This window comes from Thamnophis sirtalis, unplaced genomic scaffold (genome assembly GCF_051295495.1).
Source record: "Thamnophis sirtalis isolate CommonGarterSnake01/CBP01778 unplaced genomic scaffold, rThaSir2_p1.2 scaffold_4, whole genome shotgun sequence".
Taxonomy (NCBI): Eukaryota; Metazoa; Chordata; class Lepidosauria; order Squamata; family Natricidae; genus Thamnophis; species Thamnophis sirtalis.
Genome location: NW_028261384.1, coordinates 137,935,082 through 137,951,967, shown reverse-complemented (window position 1 = coordinate 137,951,967; position 16,886 = coordinate 137,935,082). Strand labels below are relative to the sequence as shown.

Here is a 16,886-nt window from a genome sequence, read left to right as displayed (position 1 = left end):
GGGAGGGGGGCTTCTTTGATCCTCCCCCACCCAGCCCCTCCCCCAGCCCCGATCTGCCCTTCTAAGGGAGCCGCATCCCCCTCCCCTTATTCCCACCCACCCTCACCCACCCCACCGCTTGGGGGGGGTCCCGCGTGTTGTGGGAAGGGGGCTTTTGGGTCCCCTTGGGGGGGGGGTCCCGGGGCTGCATAGGAGGGATTTCCCCCCACTCCCATTCCCGATCTGCGGGGTGAGTGTGGGTGGGAGGGGGTTCCTTTGATCCTCCCCCCCCCAGCCCCGATCTGCCCTTCTAAGGGAGCCGCATCCCCCTCCCCTTATTCCCACCCACCCTCACCCACCCCACCGCTTGGGGGGGGGGCTCCCGCGTGTCGTGGGAAGGGGTCTTTTGGGTCCCCTTGAGGGGGGGGGGGTCCCCGGATTGCATAGGAGGGATTCCCCCCACTCCCATTCCCGATCTGCGGGGTGAGTGTGGGTGGGAGGGGGTTCCTTTGATCCTCCCCCCCCAGCCCCGATCTGCCCTTCTAAGGGAGCCGCATCCCCCTCCCCTTATTCCCACCCACCCCACCGCTTGGGGGGGTCCCGCGTGTCGTGGGAAGGGGTCTTTTGGGTCCCCTGGAAAATGGGGGGGGTCCCGGGGCTGCATAGGAGGGATTCCCCCCACTCCCATTCCCGATCTGCGGGGTTAGCGTGGGTGGGAGGGGGTTCCTTTGATCCTCCCCCCCCCCCAGCCCCGATCTGCCCTTCTAATGGAGCCGCATCCCCCTCCCCTTATTCCCACTCACCCTCACCAACCCTGGTGGGAATCGGACCGCTTGGGGGGGGCGCGTGTCGTGGGAAGGGGGCTTTTGGGTCCCCTTGGGGGGGTCCCAGGGTTGCATAGGAGGGATTCCCCCCCCTCCCATTCCCGATCTGCGGGGTGAGTGTGGGTGGGAGGGGGTTCCTTTGATCCTCCCCCCCCAGCCCCGATCTGCCCTTCTAAGGGAGCCGCATCCCCCTCCCCTTATTCCCACCCACCCTCATGGGAATCGGACCGCTTTGGGGGTCCCGTGTGTCGTGGGAAGGGGTCTTTTGGGTCCCATGGAAAATGGGGGGGTCCCGGGGCTGCATAGGAGGGATTCCCCCCACTCCCATTCCCGATCTGCGGGGTGAGTGTGGGTGGGAGGGGGTTCCTTTTTTCCTCCCCCCCCCAGCCCCGATCTGCCCTTCTAATGGAGCCGCATCCCCCTCCCCCTTATTCCCACCCACCCTCACCCACCCTGATGGGAATCGGACCGCTTGGAGGGTCCCGCGTGTCGTGGGAAGGGGGCTTTTTTGGGTCCCCTGGAAAATGAGGGGGGTCCCGGGGCTGCATAGGAGGGATTCCCCCCTCCCATTCCCGATCTGCGGGGGAGGGGGTTCCTTTGATCCTCCCCCACCCAGCCCCTCACCCAGTCCCTCTCTGCCCTTCTAAGGATGCACTGCCCACCCACCCACCCTGATGGAAATCGGACAGCTTCGGGGTCCCGTGGGAAGGGGGCTTTGGGGGGGGAGACGGAAAGGGTCTTCTGGAAATTGGGGGGTGGGTTTCCTCGGGTTGCATGGGAGGGATTTCCCCCCTTCCCCCATCCCCAATTTGGGCATCGAGGCTGCGGGGGGGGGTTTCCTTTGATCCTCCCCCACCCAGCCCCTCCCTCAGCCCCGATCTGCCCTTCTAAGGAAGCCGCATCCCCCTCCCCCTTATTCCCACCCCCCCACCCTGATGGAAACCTGACCACTTGGAGAGGGGGGGGTCCGCGTGTCGTGGGAAGGGGGGAGTTTGAGAGGGAGGTGGCAGCCAGCAAGGGTCTTCTGGAAAGGGTGGGTGGGTGGGTGGGTTTCCTGCGGGTTGCATGGGAGCGATTCCCCCCTAACCCCCCACCCTTTGATCCTCCCCCACCCAGCCCCGAACTGCCCTTCTAAGGATGCCCTCCCCACCCACCCTGAGGGAAATCGCACCGCTTGGGGGTCCCGCGTGTCGTGGGAAAGGGACTTTGGGGAGGGGGTGGCAGCCAGAAAGGGTCTTCTGGAAAGTGGATGGGGGGGGGGCTTCCTGGGGTTGCATGGGAGGGATTCCCACCCTTCCCGGCTTGGAAAGTAATGATTAGAATGGGTGGGGGGGGGGGTCTGATCCAGGATCAAGCCCACCTCGGGAGGAAAAGTGGGCCTGGCCCTTTAAATGTGGGGCCTGGGGAATCCCCCACCCTACTATGGGATTGAGTTCTCCTGCAGCGCCTGGCGCCCCCTTCCGGCGCCCGCAAGGCCCTGCCGTTGAGTCTCGCTTTCCTAAGGCTAGATATATGGCTCTATTAATAAAGCTGTATTTTGTTTTTCCAAGCACGGGCATTTGAAGAAGCCTGGACTTCAACTCCCAGAATTCTCCAGCCAGGAAAAAGCAAAGGATTCTGGGAGTTGAAGTCCAACGCTGCTTCTCTCTCTTTCCCCCTCCCCCCCAAGCTTGGGGGAAAACAACAACGTCGCTTTCTTCCATCACCCGGCTGCCCTCTCGCGGTCTCCCGAGGTCATTGCAGCCTCGGTAGAGTCACGTGATCTGCAATATGTTGGGTTCTGAATTTTTAAATAGAATAGAATAGAATAGAATAGACTATAATTCTTTATTGGCTCAGTGTTATTGAACACACCAGGAATTTGTCTGTGGTGAATATGCTCTCAGTAAACATAAAAAGACAAAATATATTCATCCCCCCCCCTTTTATATATAACACTTGAGGGTTTTTTTTTCCAGTTAGTAAAAAATCCAAACTAAAAATAAGTTTTCCTTCAGAAGTCCATTCAAGGCAGTTTGAGTTCTCAGATGCCATATGGCAAGTTGGGTAAAGGGCCAATATTATCATGCCTTAATCCCAACCCCCCTGGAGCTGAAGGGGAGAAGTCTTTATTATGTAAAGTGGACGAGCTTGGCCTTCTTAATGGCCCATTGACAAAGTGGGGATGGGCAGGAAGCTACCAGGGAGCTATTCTGTCTTTTCAATATTTCCTAGGATATTTCATTTTTTTTTTCTGGGAGAGGCCTGGGTGAGAACTTCCTACAACAGGGCAGGAGAGAAAACCCCCATTGGAAATTCCTAATGGTGGCTAATGGGTTTCGTCCTGCGCTGGATCTTGGGTGAAGGGCTGCTTGTTCTAATCCTACCATTCTGCCTTTTTTAGCCGTCAAACGTTGCTGCAAGGAGTGTCGAAATATCTCCTCCGACTTTTCCCTCCGCCTTCCTCCTCCTCCAACTACTTCTTCTACTTCCTTTTTCTCTTCCTCTTCTTCTTCCTTTTCCCTTCTTGTTTTTTCTCATTCTCCTCATTCCTACTCCTCTTCTTCCTCTCTTCCTCTTCCTTCTCCTCCTTCCAACTTCTTCTTCCACTTCCTTTTTATCTTCCTCTTCTTCCTCTTTTCTCATTCCTCCTCATTCCTCTTCTTCTCTTCCTCCCCCTCTTCCCTCCTTCTTCCTCCTCCAATCTTCTACTTCCCTTTTCTCTTCCTCTTCTTCTGCCTTCTTCCTCCTTTTTTCTCATTCTCCTCATCGCTCCTCATCTTCTTCTTCTCCTCCTCCTCCTTCCTTCTTCCTCATCCAATGTCTTCTTCCACTTCCTTTATATCTCCCTCTTCTTCCTTCTTCCTACTCTTTTTCTCATTCTCCTCATTTCTCTCCTCTCCTCCTCTTCCCTCCTACTTCCGCCTCCACCAACTTCTTCCACTTCCTTTTTCTTTTCCTCTTCCTCCTTTTTTTTCTCATTCTCCTCATTCCTCTTCCTTTTCCTCTTCTTTCTTCTCCTTTTCCTTCTCCTCCTCCTCTTCCTTCTTTCTTCCTCCTCCTCCAACTTCTTCTTCTACTTCCTTTTTCTCTCCCTCTTCTTCTTTCCTCCTTTTTTTCTCATTCTCCTCATTCCTCTTCCTTTTCTTTCTTTCTTCTTCTTCTTCTTCTTCTTCTTCTTCTTCTTCTTCTTCTTCTTCTTCTTCTTCTTCTCCTCCTCCTCCTCCTCCTCCTTTTCCTTCTCCTCCTCCTCCTCCTTTTCCTCCTCCTCCTCCTCCCCTTCCCTCCTACTTCCTCCTCCAACCACTTCCACTTCCTCTTCCTTCTTCCTCCTCTTCTTCCTTTTTCTTATTCTCTTCATTCCTCCTCTTCCTTCCTTCTTCTTCCTCCTCCTCCAACCTCTTCTTCCACTTCCTTTTTCTCTTTTCCTCCTCTTCCATCTTCCCCCTTTTTTCTCATTCTCCCTCCTCCTCTTCTCCCTCTCCCTCTCCTTCTCCTCCTTCATCATCCATCGTTTCCCATCCTCCTTCTTCTTCTAAACCCAAGTGGATAAATTTGCAGGAGGAGAAAAGGAGACCGGTCAACTTTAAAACTTTCCCATCGTGCCGAGGACAAAGACCCTCTGGAAAATAAAGTCGATTCACCGCACAAACCCACCAACTCGGCCGGGCTTCTGTTGATCTGCCACCAGAAGTGCCTTTGTGACGTTCTTCTCCCTCCTCACCCCTACATTCCACAGATTGGGGTTTTTATTTTTTATTCTATTTTTTTAAAAAAATTTCCTCTCCAGCTCCAGACGTGGTTTCTGGCATTTACATTTTGCTGATTCCAATATTTAAGCTTTCCCACGTCCGCTTTCTCCCTCCCTCCTCCTCCTCCTCCTCTTTCCTTTATTTTTTTGAGGAGCGGGGTGTCTGGATTCCAGGAAGAACCGTCTAGAAATCACACCGATTTTTAGTTACCTGGGGGAAGAGAGAGAGAGAGAGAGAAAGAGAAAAAAGAAATGTATTTAGGGAGAAACCAGGGAAGCGCTTCGATTCCCTCCCACACAAAGAGGCATCTTGTGGCTTTCGGAAGGAGCAAGAGAAGCCCCTTTTAATGACGGTTTCCGGGAAGACAGACGGGCAAGAATTGGGAGGTTTCGAACTCAGCAAAATCGGAGGGCTGAGTCAACTAGGCAAGCCAGTATCCCCAGATGGCTGACTGTGGGTGGCTGGGGGGGCAGGCAGGGATCATAAAGGGAGAAGACAGAGGTGGGGTGGGGTGGGGGGGTTAGGAATCTGCTGAGGGACCAAAAAACCCGCAACTTTTGGAGAGCAACAAAAGCTTTTGGCTTTAAGGGGTTGGCAGATTTCGATTTTCCTTCCGACGGGATGCTTTTCTCGGCTTCTCAGAGACTTATTTCTGAAGTTCGACAACTTTACAACTCCCAGAATTCCCCTGACAGCCATGGGGAATTCTGGGAGTTGGAGTCCACCCCTCTCAAAAGTCGCCGGAGTTCAGAAAAACACCGAGAGCTCCAAGGGAGCACAGATATTAATTCACCTAATTTTGTTCATCTCCGGTAACCTAATACTAACTAGGGCATACAAAACCTTTGCCAGACCAATCCTCGAATACAGCTCGTCTGCCTGGAATCCACACGGTTTATCGGACATTAATACAATTGAGAGAGAGTCCAGAAGTATTTCACGAGAAGAATACTCCACTCCTCTGCTCATAATAGAATCCCTTACGCCACCAGGCTCGAAATTTTGGGCTTGGATAATCTGGAACTGCGCCGACGATGATCAATCTAAGGACAGTATCCAAAATTGTCTGCTGTCCTACTGTCCGCATTGATTTTTATTCATTTCCTTTGTTCATGTCCCTGTTCATACTTCTACCTGCTATCTTGTATTAGTTTCACAAACTAATAAATAAATGAACAAACAAACAAATAATACAAAACAAATAGAAATAATTAAAAAGAAATAATTAAAAAGAAATAACGACAAATAACAACTAATAACATAACAAATAACTAACAATACGTAATAACAAATGATAATTAATAATTATAATTCATAATTAATACACAATAAACAAATAATAGATAATAGATATAAATAACTAATAAACAAACAAACAAACAAACAAATAAATAATACAAAACAAATAGAAATAATAAAACCAAACAACAAATAACATAATAACATAACTAATAACAAATAACTAACAATAAGTAATAACTAATAATTATAATTAATAATTAATACACAATAAACAATATACAAATAATAGATAATAGATATAAATAACTAATAAATAAACAAACAAATACACAAATAAATAATACAAAACAAATAGAAACAATAAAACAAATAACAAATAACATAACAAATAACTAACAATAATAACAAATAACTAATAATTATAATTAATAATTAATACACAATAAAGAATAAATACACAATACACAATATACAATAAACAAATAATAGATAATAGATATAAATAACTAATAAACAAACAAATAAATAAATAATACAAAACAAATAGAAATAATAAAAAAGAAATAACAAATAACAACATAACTAATAACAAATAACTAACAATAAGTAATAACAAATAACTAACAATAACAAATAATAACAACAAATAACTAACAATTAATAAATAATAACTAATAACAAATAATTATAATTAATTAATACACAATAAATAATAAATAATACACAATATACAATAAACAAACAATAGATATAAATAACTAATAAATAACTAATAAACACACAAACAAAATATTGGTCAGGCAGGAGAGGTCAACTCAAAATGGCCTCCGCCACCGACCCCGGGCGCTGCCTTTTTTTCATTCTGCCTGCCCTACCTCGCAGGGTTGTTGGAGGAGAGCTGACCAGAGGCTGATTATTGATTAATCAATGGATTAATATCCGGCCTTTATTATTGTTGTTTTTTAATAAATAACAAACATATCCAATAGTCTTTCGTGCTCCTATTCTCCCCACAACGACAACTCGGGGGGGGGGGGTAGGGGGGCTGAGGTAAGAGAGGGACTGGCCCAAAGTCACTTCAGGCCCAAAGAAGAACTAGAATTCACTGTCTCCCGGTGAGTGGCCTAGTCACCCGGCCATCTTTCGCGCCTAAGGTGGAACTAGAATTCACTGTCTCCTGGTGATTGGCCTAGTCACCCAGCCATCTTTCATGCCTAAGGCAGAACTAGAATTCACTGTCGCCTGGTGATTGGCCTAGTCACCCGGCCATCTTTCGCGCCTAAGGTGGAACTAGAATTCACTGTCGCCTGGTGATTGGCCTAGTCACCCAGCCATCTTTCATGCCTAAGGCAGAACTAGAATTCACTGTCGCCTGGTGATTGGCCTAATCACCCAGCCACCTTTCATGCCTAAGGCGGAACTAGAATTCACTGTCGCCTGGTGATTGGCCTAGTCACCCGGCCATCTTTCGCGCCTAAGGTGGAACTAGAATTCACTGTCGCCTGGTGATTGGCCTAGTCACCCAGCCATCTTTCATGCCTAAGGCAGAACTAGAATTCACTGTCGCCTGGTGATTGGCCTAGTCACCCGGCCATCTTTCACGTCTAAGGTGGAACTAGAATTCACTGTCTCCTGGTGATTGGCCTAGTCTCCCAATCAGCTTTGACATATAAGGTAGGACTAGAACTTACTCTCCCAGTGATTTCATGCCTAAAGAGGGATGAGAAGTCACCATCTCCTGGTGATTGGGCCAGTCACTTATCTATCTATCTATCTATCTATCTATCTATCTATCTATCTATCTATCTATCTATCTATCTATCTATCTATCATCTATCTATTTATCTATCCACGTATCTATCTATCTATCTATCTATCTATCTATCTATCTATCTATCATCTATCTATTTATCTATCCACCTATCTATCTATCTACCTACCCACCCACCCACCCACCCACCCATCCATCCATCCATCCATCCATCCATCCATCCATCCATCCATCCATCCATCCATCTATCTACCTATCTATCCACCTATCTACCTATCTACCTACCTACCTACCTACCTACCTACCTACCTACCTACCTACCTACCTACCTACCTACATCTATCTATCTATCTATCTATCTATCTATCTATCTATCTATCTATCTATCTATCTATCTATCTATCTATCTATAATCTATCATCTATCATCTATCATCTATCATCTATCATCTATCATCTATCATCTATCATCTATCATCTATCATCTATCATCTATCATCTATCATCTATCATCTATCATCTATCATCTATCATCTATCATCTATCATCTATCATCTATCATCTATCATCTATCATCTATCATCTATCATCTATCATCTATCTATATCATCTTTTTCTGCCAAAGGCGGGAGTAGAATTCACTATCTTCTTGTGATTGGCTTAAAGTCCACCCATCTTAAAATCGCTGAGGTACAGAAACACCGTCTCAACTGGCTTTCATGAGACTAGAACTCACGGTCAAGTGGCCGGCATGGCTAAGCGCTGAAGGCGCACGGAAACGCTCTTCCCTTCCCACCAAAGGTGGTTCCTATTTTTCTACTTGCATTTTTTATGTGCTTTCAAACTGCTAGGTTGGCAGAAGCTGGGACAAGTCACGGGAGCTCGCTCCATTATGTGGGCACTCGGGATTCGAACCGCCGAACTGCCGACCTTTCTGATCGACAAGCTCAGCGTCTTAGCCCCTGAGCCACCGCGTCCCTATCTGTGCTATACTTGACGACATTTCAACTCATTTCTCTTATCAACGAAGTCATCGAAACCGAAAATCAAAGTTTCCTTCCCCCCTTCCTTTAAAAATCCAGAAGCAATTCTCAAATGCAGGTAGTCCTCGACTTACAACGGTTCGTTTAGCTCCCCTTCAAAGTTGCAAAGGCCCTGAGGAGAAAGTAACCGTTGACTGTTCTTCACACTTACGACCGTGACCACAACTCCAGGGTCACATGTTCAAAATTCAGACACTTGGCAACTGATTCATATTTATGACGGTTGAAGTATTCCTTTCGGGAACATCCGGCCAGCAAAGTCAAGGGGGGGAAGCCTGATTCACTTAACAACCGAGTTACTAAGTTGACAATGCAGTGATTCGCCTAACAACGGTGGCAAGAAAGGTCGTAAAATGAGGCAAAACCAGTGGTGAAATGCAGCCGGTTCTGTCTGGGTGAATTGGTAGCGGCCCTGAGCAAAACATACTTAATGACTGTCTTGCTCAGCATTCGGGATTTAATTGTGGTCGTAATTCGAGGACTTCCTGTCGAAACAGAACTAGATCCAGTCTTATTTTTAATCAAACTTCAACTCCCAGAATTCCAGAGTCAGACGTGCTGGCTCTGGAATTCTGGGAGTTGAAGTCCACAAGTCATAAAGGGGCCATTTCTGCTTTAAATTTTGCGATGCCCGAAGAAGAATGATGGGAATGAAATGTCCCCAATTTACAACCTTTCATTTAATGGCCGTTTGACGTTACGCCGACACTGGGAAAAAAGTGACTTTTCACACTATACGACCGTTGCTGCATCTCCAGGGGCCACGTGATCAAAATTTGGCAACCGACTCATATTTACGACGGCTGCAGTGTCCCCGGGTCACGCCATCCCCTTTTTTGCGACCTTCCGACGAGCAACGTCAACGGGGAAGACAGATTCACTTCACAACCGACTTAACTTTTAACAACCGCAGCAGAAGTGGCTCCTACCAGTTCGGTCCGGTTCGGCCGAGTCGGTAGTAACTTGGCCGGGCACATGCCCGAAACTGTTCTATCGGTGGCGCCATAGGCACCGCCATCATGTTTTTTGCTTCTGCGGATGTGTGAGTAGCGAGGATCAAGCACGGGCGTTCTACTCCCCTCCCCACCTGAAAAGAACTCTGTTCCAACTGCCGTGTATCCCTGAGCGAACCGGCAGTAACAGACGCCACAAACCACCCCTGAGTCGCAGGGATTTGTTGAACGACGGCGTCGCAACTGCATCTGCAAAATTCAGGGCGAAGCTCCCTTCGCGAGTCCCGCGCTCAGCAATGGACATTCGGTCTCCATCGTGGTCGTAAGCCGAGGACGACCGGTAGAAACCAAAACAGGATCCATTCTTCTCTTTAATCGAAAAGTCGGTTTCTCTACCTCCGAGAGGTTTCGCTGTTCCACAAAACAGACGTTTGCCTCCTCCTCCTCCTCCTCCTCCTCCTCCTCCTCCTCCTCCTCCTCCTCCTCCTCCTCCTCCTCCTCCTCCTCCTCCTCCTCCTCCTCCTCCTCCTCCTCCTAGCTCAGTTCACGGGCGAGTAAATGCAGACTAATGCCTCTGGAATGTGTTTCCTCCAGGTAGGGGATTTCTCAACCGGCAATTGTTGTTGTGATCACCTTTGCAAGTAACTGATCCCAGGTCTGCCGTTTTCGCCGCACCCATTTGGCACTGCCAAACCTTTGCCCTGGCGCTTTGTCTAAAAGAACAGTGAAAATCATAGCAAACCGAATGCAGTGTTCCTTTGTCTTCCTATTTTCCCATTGCAACAACCATCCTGCGAGGTGGGTTGGGCTGGGAGAGAAGGGCTGGCATGAAAATCACTCAGCTGGCTTTTGCGTCTAAGGCGGGAGTGCAGTTGACTGTTTCCTGGTGATTCGCTCAAAGTTACGTAGCTGGATTTTGTGCATAAGGTAGGACTAGAACTCACCGTCTCCTGGTGATTGGCCCAAAGTCACCCAGCCAGGTTTCATGCCTAAGGCAGGACTAGAACTCAGCATCTCCTGGGGATTGGTCCAAAGTCCCTCCTTTCTCTCTCTTCCCTCTCTCCTCCTCTCTCCCTCACTTCCTGTCTGTCTCCATCTACCTTTCTCTCTTCCTTTCTCTCTTCCTTTCTCTCTTCCTTTCTAACTCACTTCCTTTCTCTCTCCCTCTTCCTCTCTCTCATCTTTCATCCTCTTTCACTCTCTTCCTCTTTCACTCTCCTTCCTCTTTCACTCTCTTCCTCTCTCTCCTCTCTTCCCCACACTCTCTTTCTTCCCCACTCTTCCTCTCTCCTCCTCTCTCCCTCACTTCCTGTCTGTCTCCATCTACCTCTCTCTCTCCTCTTTCTCTCTTCCTTTCTCTCTTCCTTTCTAACTCACTTCCTTTCTCTCTCCCTCTTCCTCTTCCTCATCTTTCTTCCTCTTTCACTCTCTTCCTCTTTCACTCTCCTTCCTCTTTCACTCTCTTCCTCTCTCTCCTCTTTCCCACACTCTCTTTCTTCCCCTCTCTTCTCTCTCCTCCTCTCTCCCTCACTTCCTGTCTGTCTCCATCTACCTCTCTCTCCTCTTTCTCTCTTCCTTTCTCTCTTCCCTTTCTAACTCACTTCCTTTCTCTCTCCCTCTTCCTCTCTCTCATCTTTCATCCTCTTTCACTCTCTTCCTCTTTCACTCTCCTTCCTCTTTCACTCTCTTCCTCTCTCTCCTCTCTTCCCCACACTCTCTTTCTTCCCCTCTCTTCCTCTCTCCTCCTCTCTCCCTCACTTCCTGTCTGTCTCCATCTACCTCTCTCTCCTCTTTCTCTCTTCCCTTCTCTCTTCCTTTCTAACTCACTTCCTTTCTCTCCCCCTCTTCCTCTCTCTCATCTTTCTTCCTCTTTCACTCTCTTCCTCTCTCTCCTCTCTTCCCCACACTCTTTCTTCCTCTCTTCCTCTCTCTTCTCTCTTCCTCTCTTCCCATCTGTCTCTCTTCCTCTCTTTCTTTCTCTTTCACTCTCTTCCCCTATTCTCTCCACTCTTTCTCTTCCCCACTCTCTCTCATCCTCTCTCCCTCATTTCCTTCCTCTCTTCACCTCTTCCCTCTCTTTCTTTTTCTTCCTTTCTCTTCCTCTTTCACTCTCTCTCACTACTCTCTCTCTCTTCCCCATTCTCTCTTGTCCTCTCTCCCTAACTTCCTATCTCTCTTCCCCTCTCTCTTTCCCTCTCTTCTTCTCTCATTCACTTCCTGGCTCTCTTCCTCTTCCCCATCTCTCCTCTCTTTCTCTCTTCCCCTCTGTCTCTCACTCTCTTCCTTTGTTTCACTTACTTCCTCTCTCCTCTGTCTCTCTCTTCCTCTCTCCCTTCCTTGCTCTTTCTCTTCCTCTCCTCCCTCTCCCCCTCTTCCTCTCTCACTCACTTCCTCTTTCTCCCCCTCTTCCCCCCTTTCCTCTTTCTCTCTTCCTCTCTGTCTCTCTCTTTTCCCCTTTTTCACTCTTCCCCTCTGTCTCTCTTCCTCCCTCTCTCTCTTCCTCTCTCTTCCTCTCTCTCTTCCCCTCTCTCTCCCTCTTCCCCCTCTCTCCTTTCTCTCTTCCTCTCTGTCTCTCTCTCTTCCTCTCTTTTTCACTCCTTTCACCTCTCTGTCTCTCTTCCTCCCTCTCTCTCACACTTCCTCTCTCTTCTTCTCTCACTTTCTCTCTCTCTTCCTCTCTCACTCACTTCCGCTCTCTCTACATCTTTTCCCATCCTCTTTCTCTCTTCCTCTCTGTGTCTCTCTCTTCCTCTTTTTCACTCTTTCCTTCTCTGTCTCTCTTCCTCCCTCTCTCTCACTTCCTCTCTCTTCTTCTCTCTCTTCCTCTCTCACTCACTTCCTCTCTCCCCCCCTCTCTCCTCTTCCTCTCTCTCTCTTCCTCTTTTTCACCCTTCCCTTCTCTGTCTCTCTTCCTCCCTCTTTCTCACTTCCTCTCTCTTCCTCTCTCTCTTCCTCTTCCCCCCTCTCTCATCTTCCTCTCTTTTTCACTCTCTTCCCCTCTCTGACTCTCTTCCTCCCTCTCTCTCACTTCCTCTCTCTTCCTCTCTCACTCACTTCCTCTCTCTTCCTCTTCCCCCTCTCTCATCTTCCTCTCTTTTTCACTCTCTTCCCCTCTCTGACTCTCTTCCTCCCTCTCTCTCACTTCCTCTCTCTCTCTTCATCTTTTTCACTCTTCCCCTCTCTGTCTCTCTTCCTCCCTCTTTCTCACTTCCTCTCTCTTCCTCTTCCCCCTCTCTCATCTTCCTCTCTTTTTCACTCTCTTCCCCTCTCTGACTCTCTTCCTCCCTCTCTCTCACTTCCTCTCTCTTCCTCTCTCACTCACTTCCTCTCTCCCCCCTCTTCCCCCCTCTCTCTCCTCTTCCTCTCTCTCTCTTCATCTTTTTCACTCTTCCCCTCTCTGTCTCTCTTCCTCCCTCTTTCTCACTTCCTCTCTCTTCCTCTTCCCCCTCTCTCATCTTCCTCTCTTTTTCACTCTCTTCCCCCCTCTGACTCTCTTCCTCCCTCTCTCTCACACTTCCTCTCTCTTCCTCTCTCACTTCCTCTCTCTCTCTCTCTCTTTCTCTTTTTAAAATGTTTGCAGCTGATGCCTTCTTTGTCAAGAGCGAAAGATATCGTAAAATACTCTGTGCCGTTCCCAAAATTACGGTGAACATAATTTTCCTACCGGGGATCTGTTCCTACTTGTTCCTGCTTAATCACAGGCTATGGGCTGTTCTATGAACTGAGCCTTTACCCTCTTACTGGTCATCCTCGACTTACGACCATTGCAACGATTCAAAGTTATAACCACGCTGAAAAAACAGCGACACGTCCATTTTTCGTACCAGTACTCTTCACCTTACGACCGCAATCGAGCCCAAGGTCTGTGTCGCTGAGTGAGACATCGGTTAAGTGAGTTTTGCCCCATTTTACGACCTTCCTGCCACATTTGTTAACTGAATCGCTGCAGTTGTTCAATCAGAAGCACGGCCGTTAAGTGAATCTGGCTTCCCCCATCGTCCGAAGATTGCAAAAGGGCTTCACGTGAACCCGAGACCATGCCACCGTTGTAAATGTGAGTCAATTTCCCAATCTCTGATTATGAATTACATTACCACGGCATGAAACATGGTCACTTTTTTCAGTCTGGTTGTAACTTCGGTCACTAAGTGGACCGTTGTAAGTCGAGGACTACCTGTGCTTACAACCAAGGCAGCATCCTCGTGGTCGTGTGATCAAAATTCAGATGACTCGTATTTATGACAGTCGTCGCATCTCCTGGGGGGGAGGGTCACATGATCCCTGCCAAGCTAAGTCCATGGCAAAGCCAGTCTCACTTAACAACCGGGGGTCTCATTTAACATCTGCAGCGGTTCACTTAACAACCATAGCCAGAAAGTTCATAAAATGGAGCCAAATTCACAACTGCCTTGCTTAGCATCGGAAACATCAGTCTCAATGGCCGTCGTAAGTCTGAGGACTCCCCATGTTCATTATTTTCACTTAAAAAAAGATGATTTCTTGTCTCCTTTTTTTTTTATATGCACAGAAATGTGGTTATTTTTTATCTCCCCCCCCAAAAAAAAATCCCCCCGTCCTGCGTCTTACGTTACAGGTAGTCCTCGCCTTACGACCCTTCCTTTGAAGTTATGACCGCTCTGAAAAAGAGCAACTTGATTTCCCCCTGGGCAACCTTCGCAGCTGGCTTTTGAGGAGCCAAATCAAGGGAGGAAACAGGATTTCCTTAACGACCGCATGGTTCACTGATAGCCGGTGTGATTCACTTAACGGCGGCAGCGAAAGAGGTTGTGACGTTGGAGGTGACTCATGGAATGACGGAGGTTTCGATCTCGGTTGTGTTTGCTACCAAAATGACTATTTCTTATCTGCCTCTCTGAATGACACAAGGAGTTACTCCTGGGTGGGTGGAGGGAAACTCAAAAAAATGTGTATTTATTCTCCTTGCACAAGCTCTAAGTAAGACCGGAGTAAGTGGGATTTACTCCTGGGTTGTGTAGGGGTTGAAAAGGAAGGAGTGTGTGCTCTTCCTTCTTTCCTTCTCTCTTCCTCCTCCCTCCCTCCTCCTCTCTCTTTTTTCTTCCTTCCTCCTTCTCTCTTATCCTCTTTTCTTTCAATCTTTCCCTTCTTCTCCTCCACTTTGTCGTCTTCTTCTTCTTCCTCATCCTTCCATTCTTCTTCTCCTCCTTCGTCTTCTCCTTCTCTTCCTCCTCCCCCCTTTCCTCCCTCTTCTTCTTTCTCTTTCTTCCTTTCTTCCTTTTCCTTCTGCTTTCTTTCTTCTCTCTTTTCCTCCTCCCTCCCTCCCTATTTTTCTTCCTTCCTCCTTCTCTCTTATCCTCTTTTTCTTTCAATCTTTCCCTTCTTCTCCTCCACTTTGTCTTCTTCCTCCTCATCTTCCATTCTTCTTCTCCTCCTTCGTCTTCTACTTCTCCTCCCCTCTTTTCCTCCCTCTTCTTCTTTCTCTTTCTTCCTTTCTTCCTTTTCCTTCTGCCTTTTCTTTCTTCTCTCTTTTCCTCCTCCCTCCCTATTTTTCTTTTCCTTCTTTCCCCTCTCTCACTTACCCTTATTCCCTTCCCCCTCCTTCTTTTCCTTCCTCCCCCTCTTTTCCTTCCTTCCTTCCTTCCCTCCGTCTTTCCTTCCCTTCCCCGTCTCTCCCCTTCCTGTCCCTCCTCTCCTTCCTTTTTCCCTCCTTCTCTTTCTTGTTCTTTCTTCCTCTTTTCCTTCTTCCCTTCTCGTTTCCCATCCTTCCTTCCCTCCCTCTCTCCTTTTCCTTCCCGCCCCTATCTTTTTCTTCCCACCTTCCCTCCGTCCTTCCTTCCCTTTCCCCTCTCTCGTTCCTTCCCTCCTATCCTTCCTTTTTCCCTCCCTCCCTCTCTTTTTCTTCCTCTTTTCCTTATGCCCTTTCTGGCTTCCTCTCTTTCCCTCCCTCTCTTTCTTTTTCTCCCTTCCCTCTCTTCTCCCTTTCTCTCCTTCCTCCCCTCCCCACCAGCCTGACCCTGCCCTCCTTCCCTCCCTCCTTCTCTTCCTTCCTGCCCCTCTCTTTTTTCTCCTTTTCCCCTCCTTTTCCCCTTTCTCTGCTTCCTCTCCTCCAGACCAACCTGGCTTTGCTCTCCTCCCCCTTTCTTCCTCCCTTCCTTTTCCTTCCTTCCTCTCTCTTTCCCTTCCTCCCTTCCTTCTCTCTCTTTCTTTCCTTCCTCCCTTCCCCTTTCTCTCCATCCTGCCCTCCCCACCGGCCTGGCCTCGCCCCCTTTCCCTCCCTCCTTCCCTCCTTCTCTCCTCCCGCCCGCTTGCCCTTCCTCCGCCCGCCCCCTAATTGGAGCCAGACCCCGAGGCGAATCCGGCTGCAGAAGGGCCGGCTCAGCGATCCTGGGCCAGGAGGCGGTGCGGGCGAGAGAGAGAAAGAAAGAAAGAAAGAAAGAGAGAAAGGGAGAAAACAAGAAAGAGAGAGAAATCCAATTCCAGCAGCAGAAGCAACTCCTGCTTTCTTCCTTCCTTCCTTTCCTTCTTTCTTTTCTTTCCACTCCTCCTTTCCTTCCTTCCTTCCTTCCTCCGGTAACCGAAGCAAGCGCGCGATGTGGCCGGGACTCCTCCAGCTCCTGCTACCCATCTGGGCGTCCTGCGCTCTCCCCACCGCCGCCGCCGCCGCGCAGTTCAGCCCCGAGGTGAGTCTCCTGGGCAGACCGTGCCCAGCGCCCGACGGCCCCGGGCGGAGCCTCTGCTTGGCACCGGGACGAGCCCGGGCTGCTTGCGGGAGGGAAAGGGAGGGAAGGCGGCGGGGAAGGGAGAAGGGTTTGCCCTCCCGGCCCTGCGCGGATCTCCAGGCTCCCTGGTTGGTTTTTAAGGGGCTTCATTCCTCCTTTGCTTGTTTTTTCCCCTTCTTCCTTTCCTCTCTTCTATTCTGCCCCCTTCCTTTCTTCCTTTTCTATCTTGGTTTCTAATTTCCTTTCCTTTCTTCTTGTCTATCTGTCCTCCCCTTCCCTCTTCCTTTCCTCTGTTTTTTCTTTTCTTCATTTCTCGCTTCCTTTCCTTCTTTCTTTCTTCCCTTCCTTCTTCCTTTCCTTCCTTCTTTTCTGTCCTCTTCCCCTCCCCTCTCTGCCTTTCCTTCCTTCTTTTCCATCTTTGTTTCTAACTTCCTTTCCTTTCTTCTTGTCTATCTATCCTTATCCCTTCCCTCCTCTTCTCTTCCTTTCCTTTGTTTATTTTTCTTTTCTTTTTTTCTAGCTTTCCTTCCCTTCCTTCTATTAAATTTCCCTTCCTTCTTTCTTGTCTTCCTTTCCTGGTTTTCCTTCGTCCTTTCCGTTCCTCTTTTCTGTCCTCTTCCCTTCCCTTCTCCGCCTTTCCTTTCTT

At 48.5% G+C, this 16,886-nt stretch overlaps 1 protein-coding gene across 1 annotated transcript in view; it reads left to right on the top strand.

Annotated features, from left to right (window-relative positions):
• Window positions 1-15,856: 15,856 nt before the first annotated feature.
• MMP14 (matrix metallopeptidase 14) overlaps window positions 15,857-16,886 on the top strand; it is a 51,478-nt gene continuing 50,448 nt past the window's right edge. The window contains exon 1 of the mRNA XM_087714214.1: window positions 15,857-16,201. Coding sequence (XP_087570340.1) covers window positions 16,112-16,201 — 90 coding nt within the window. The 5' untranslated portion in view covers window positions 15,857-16,111. The remainder of the gene's footprint in view (window positions 16,202-16,886) is intronic.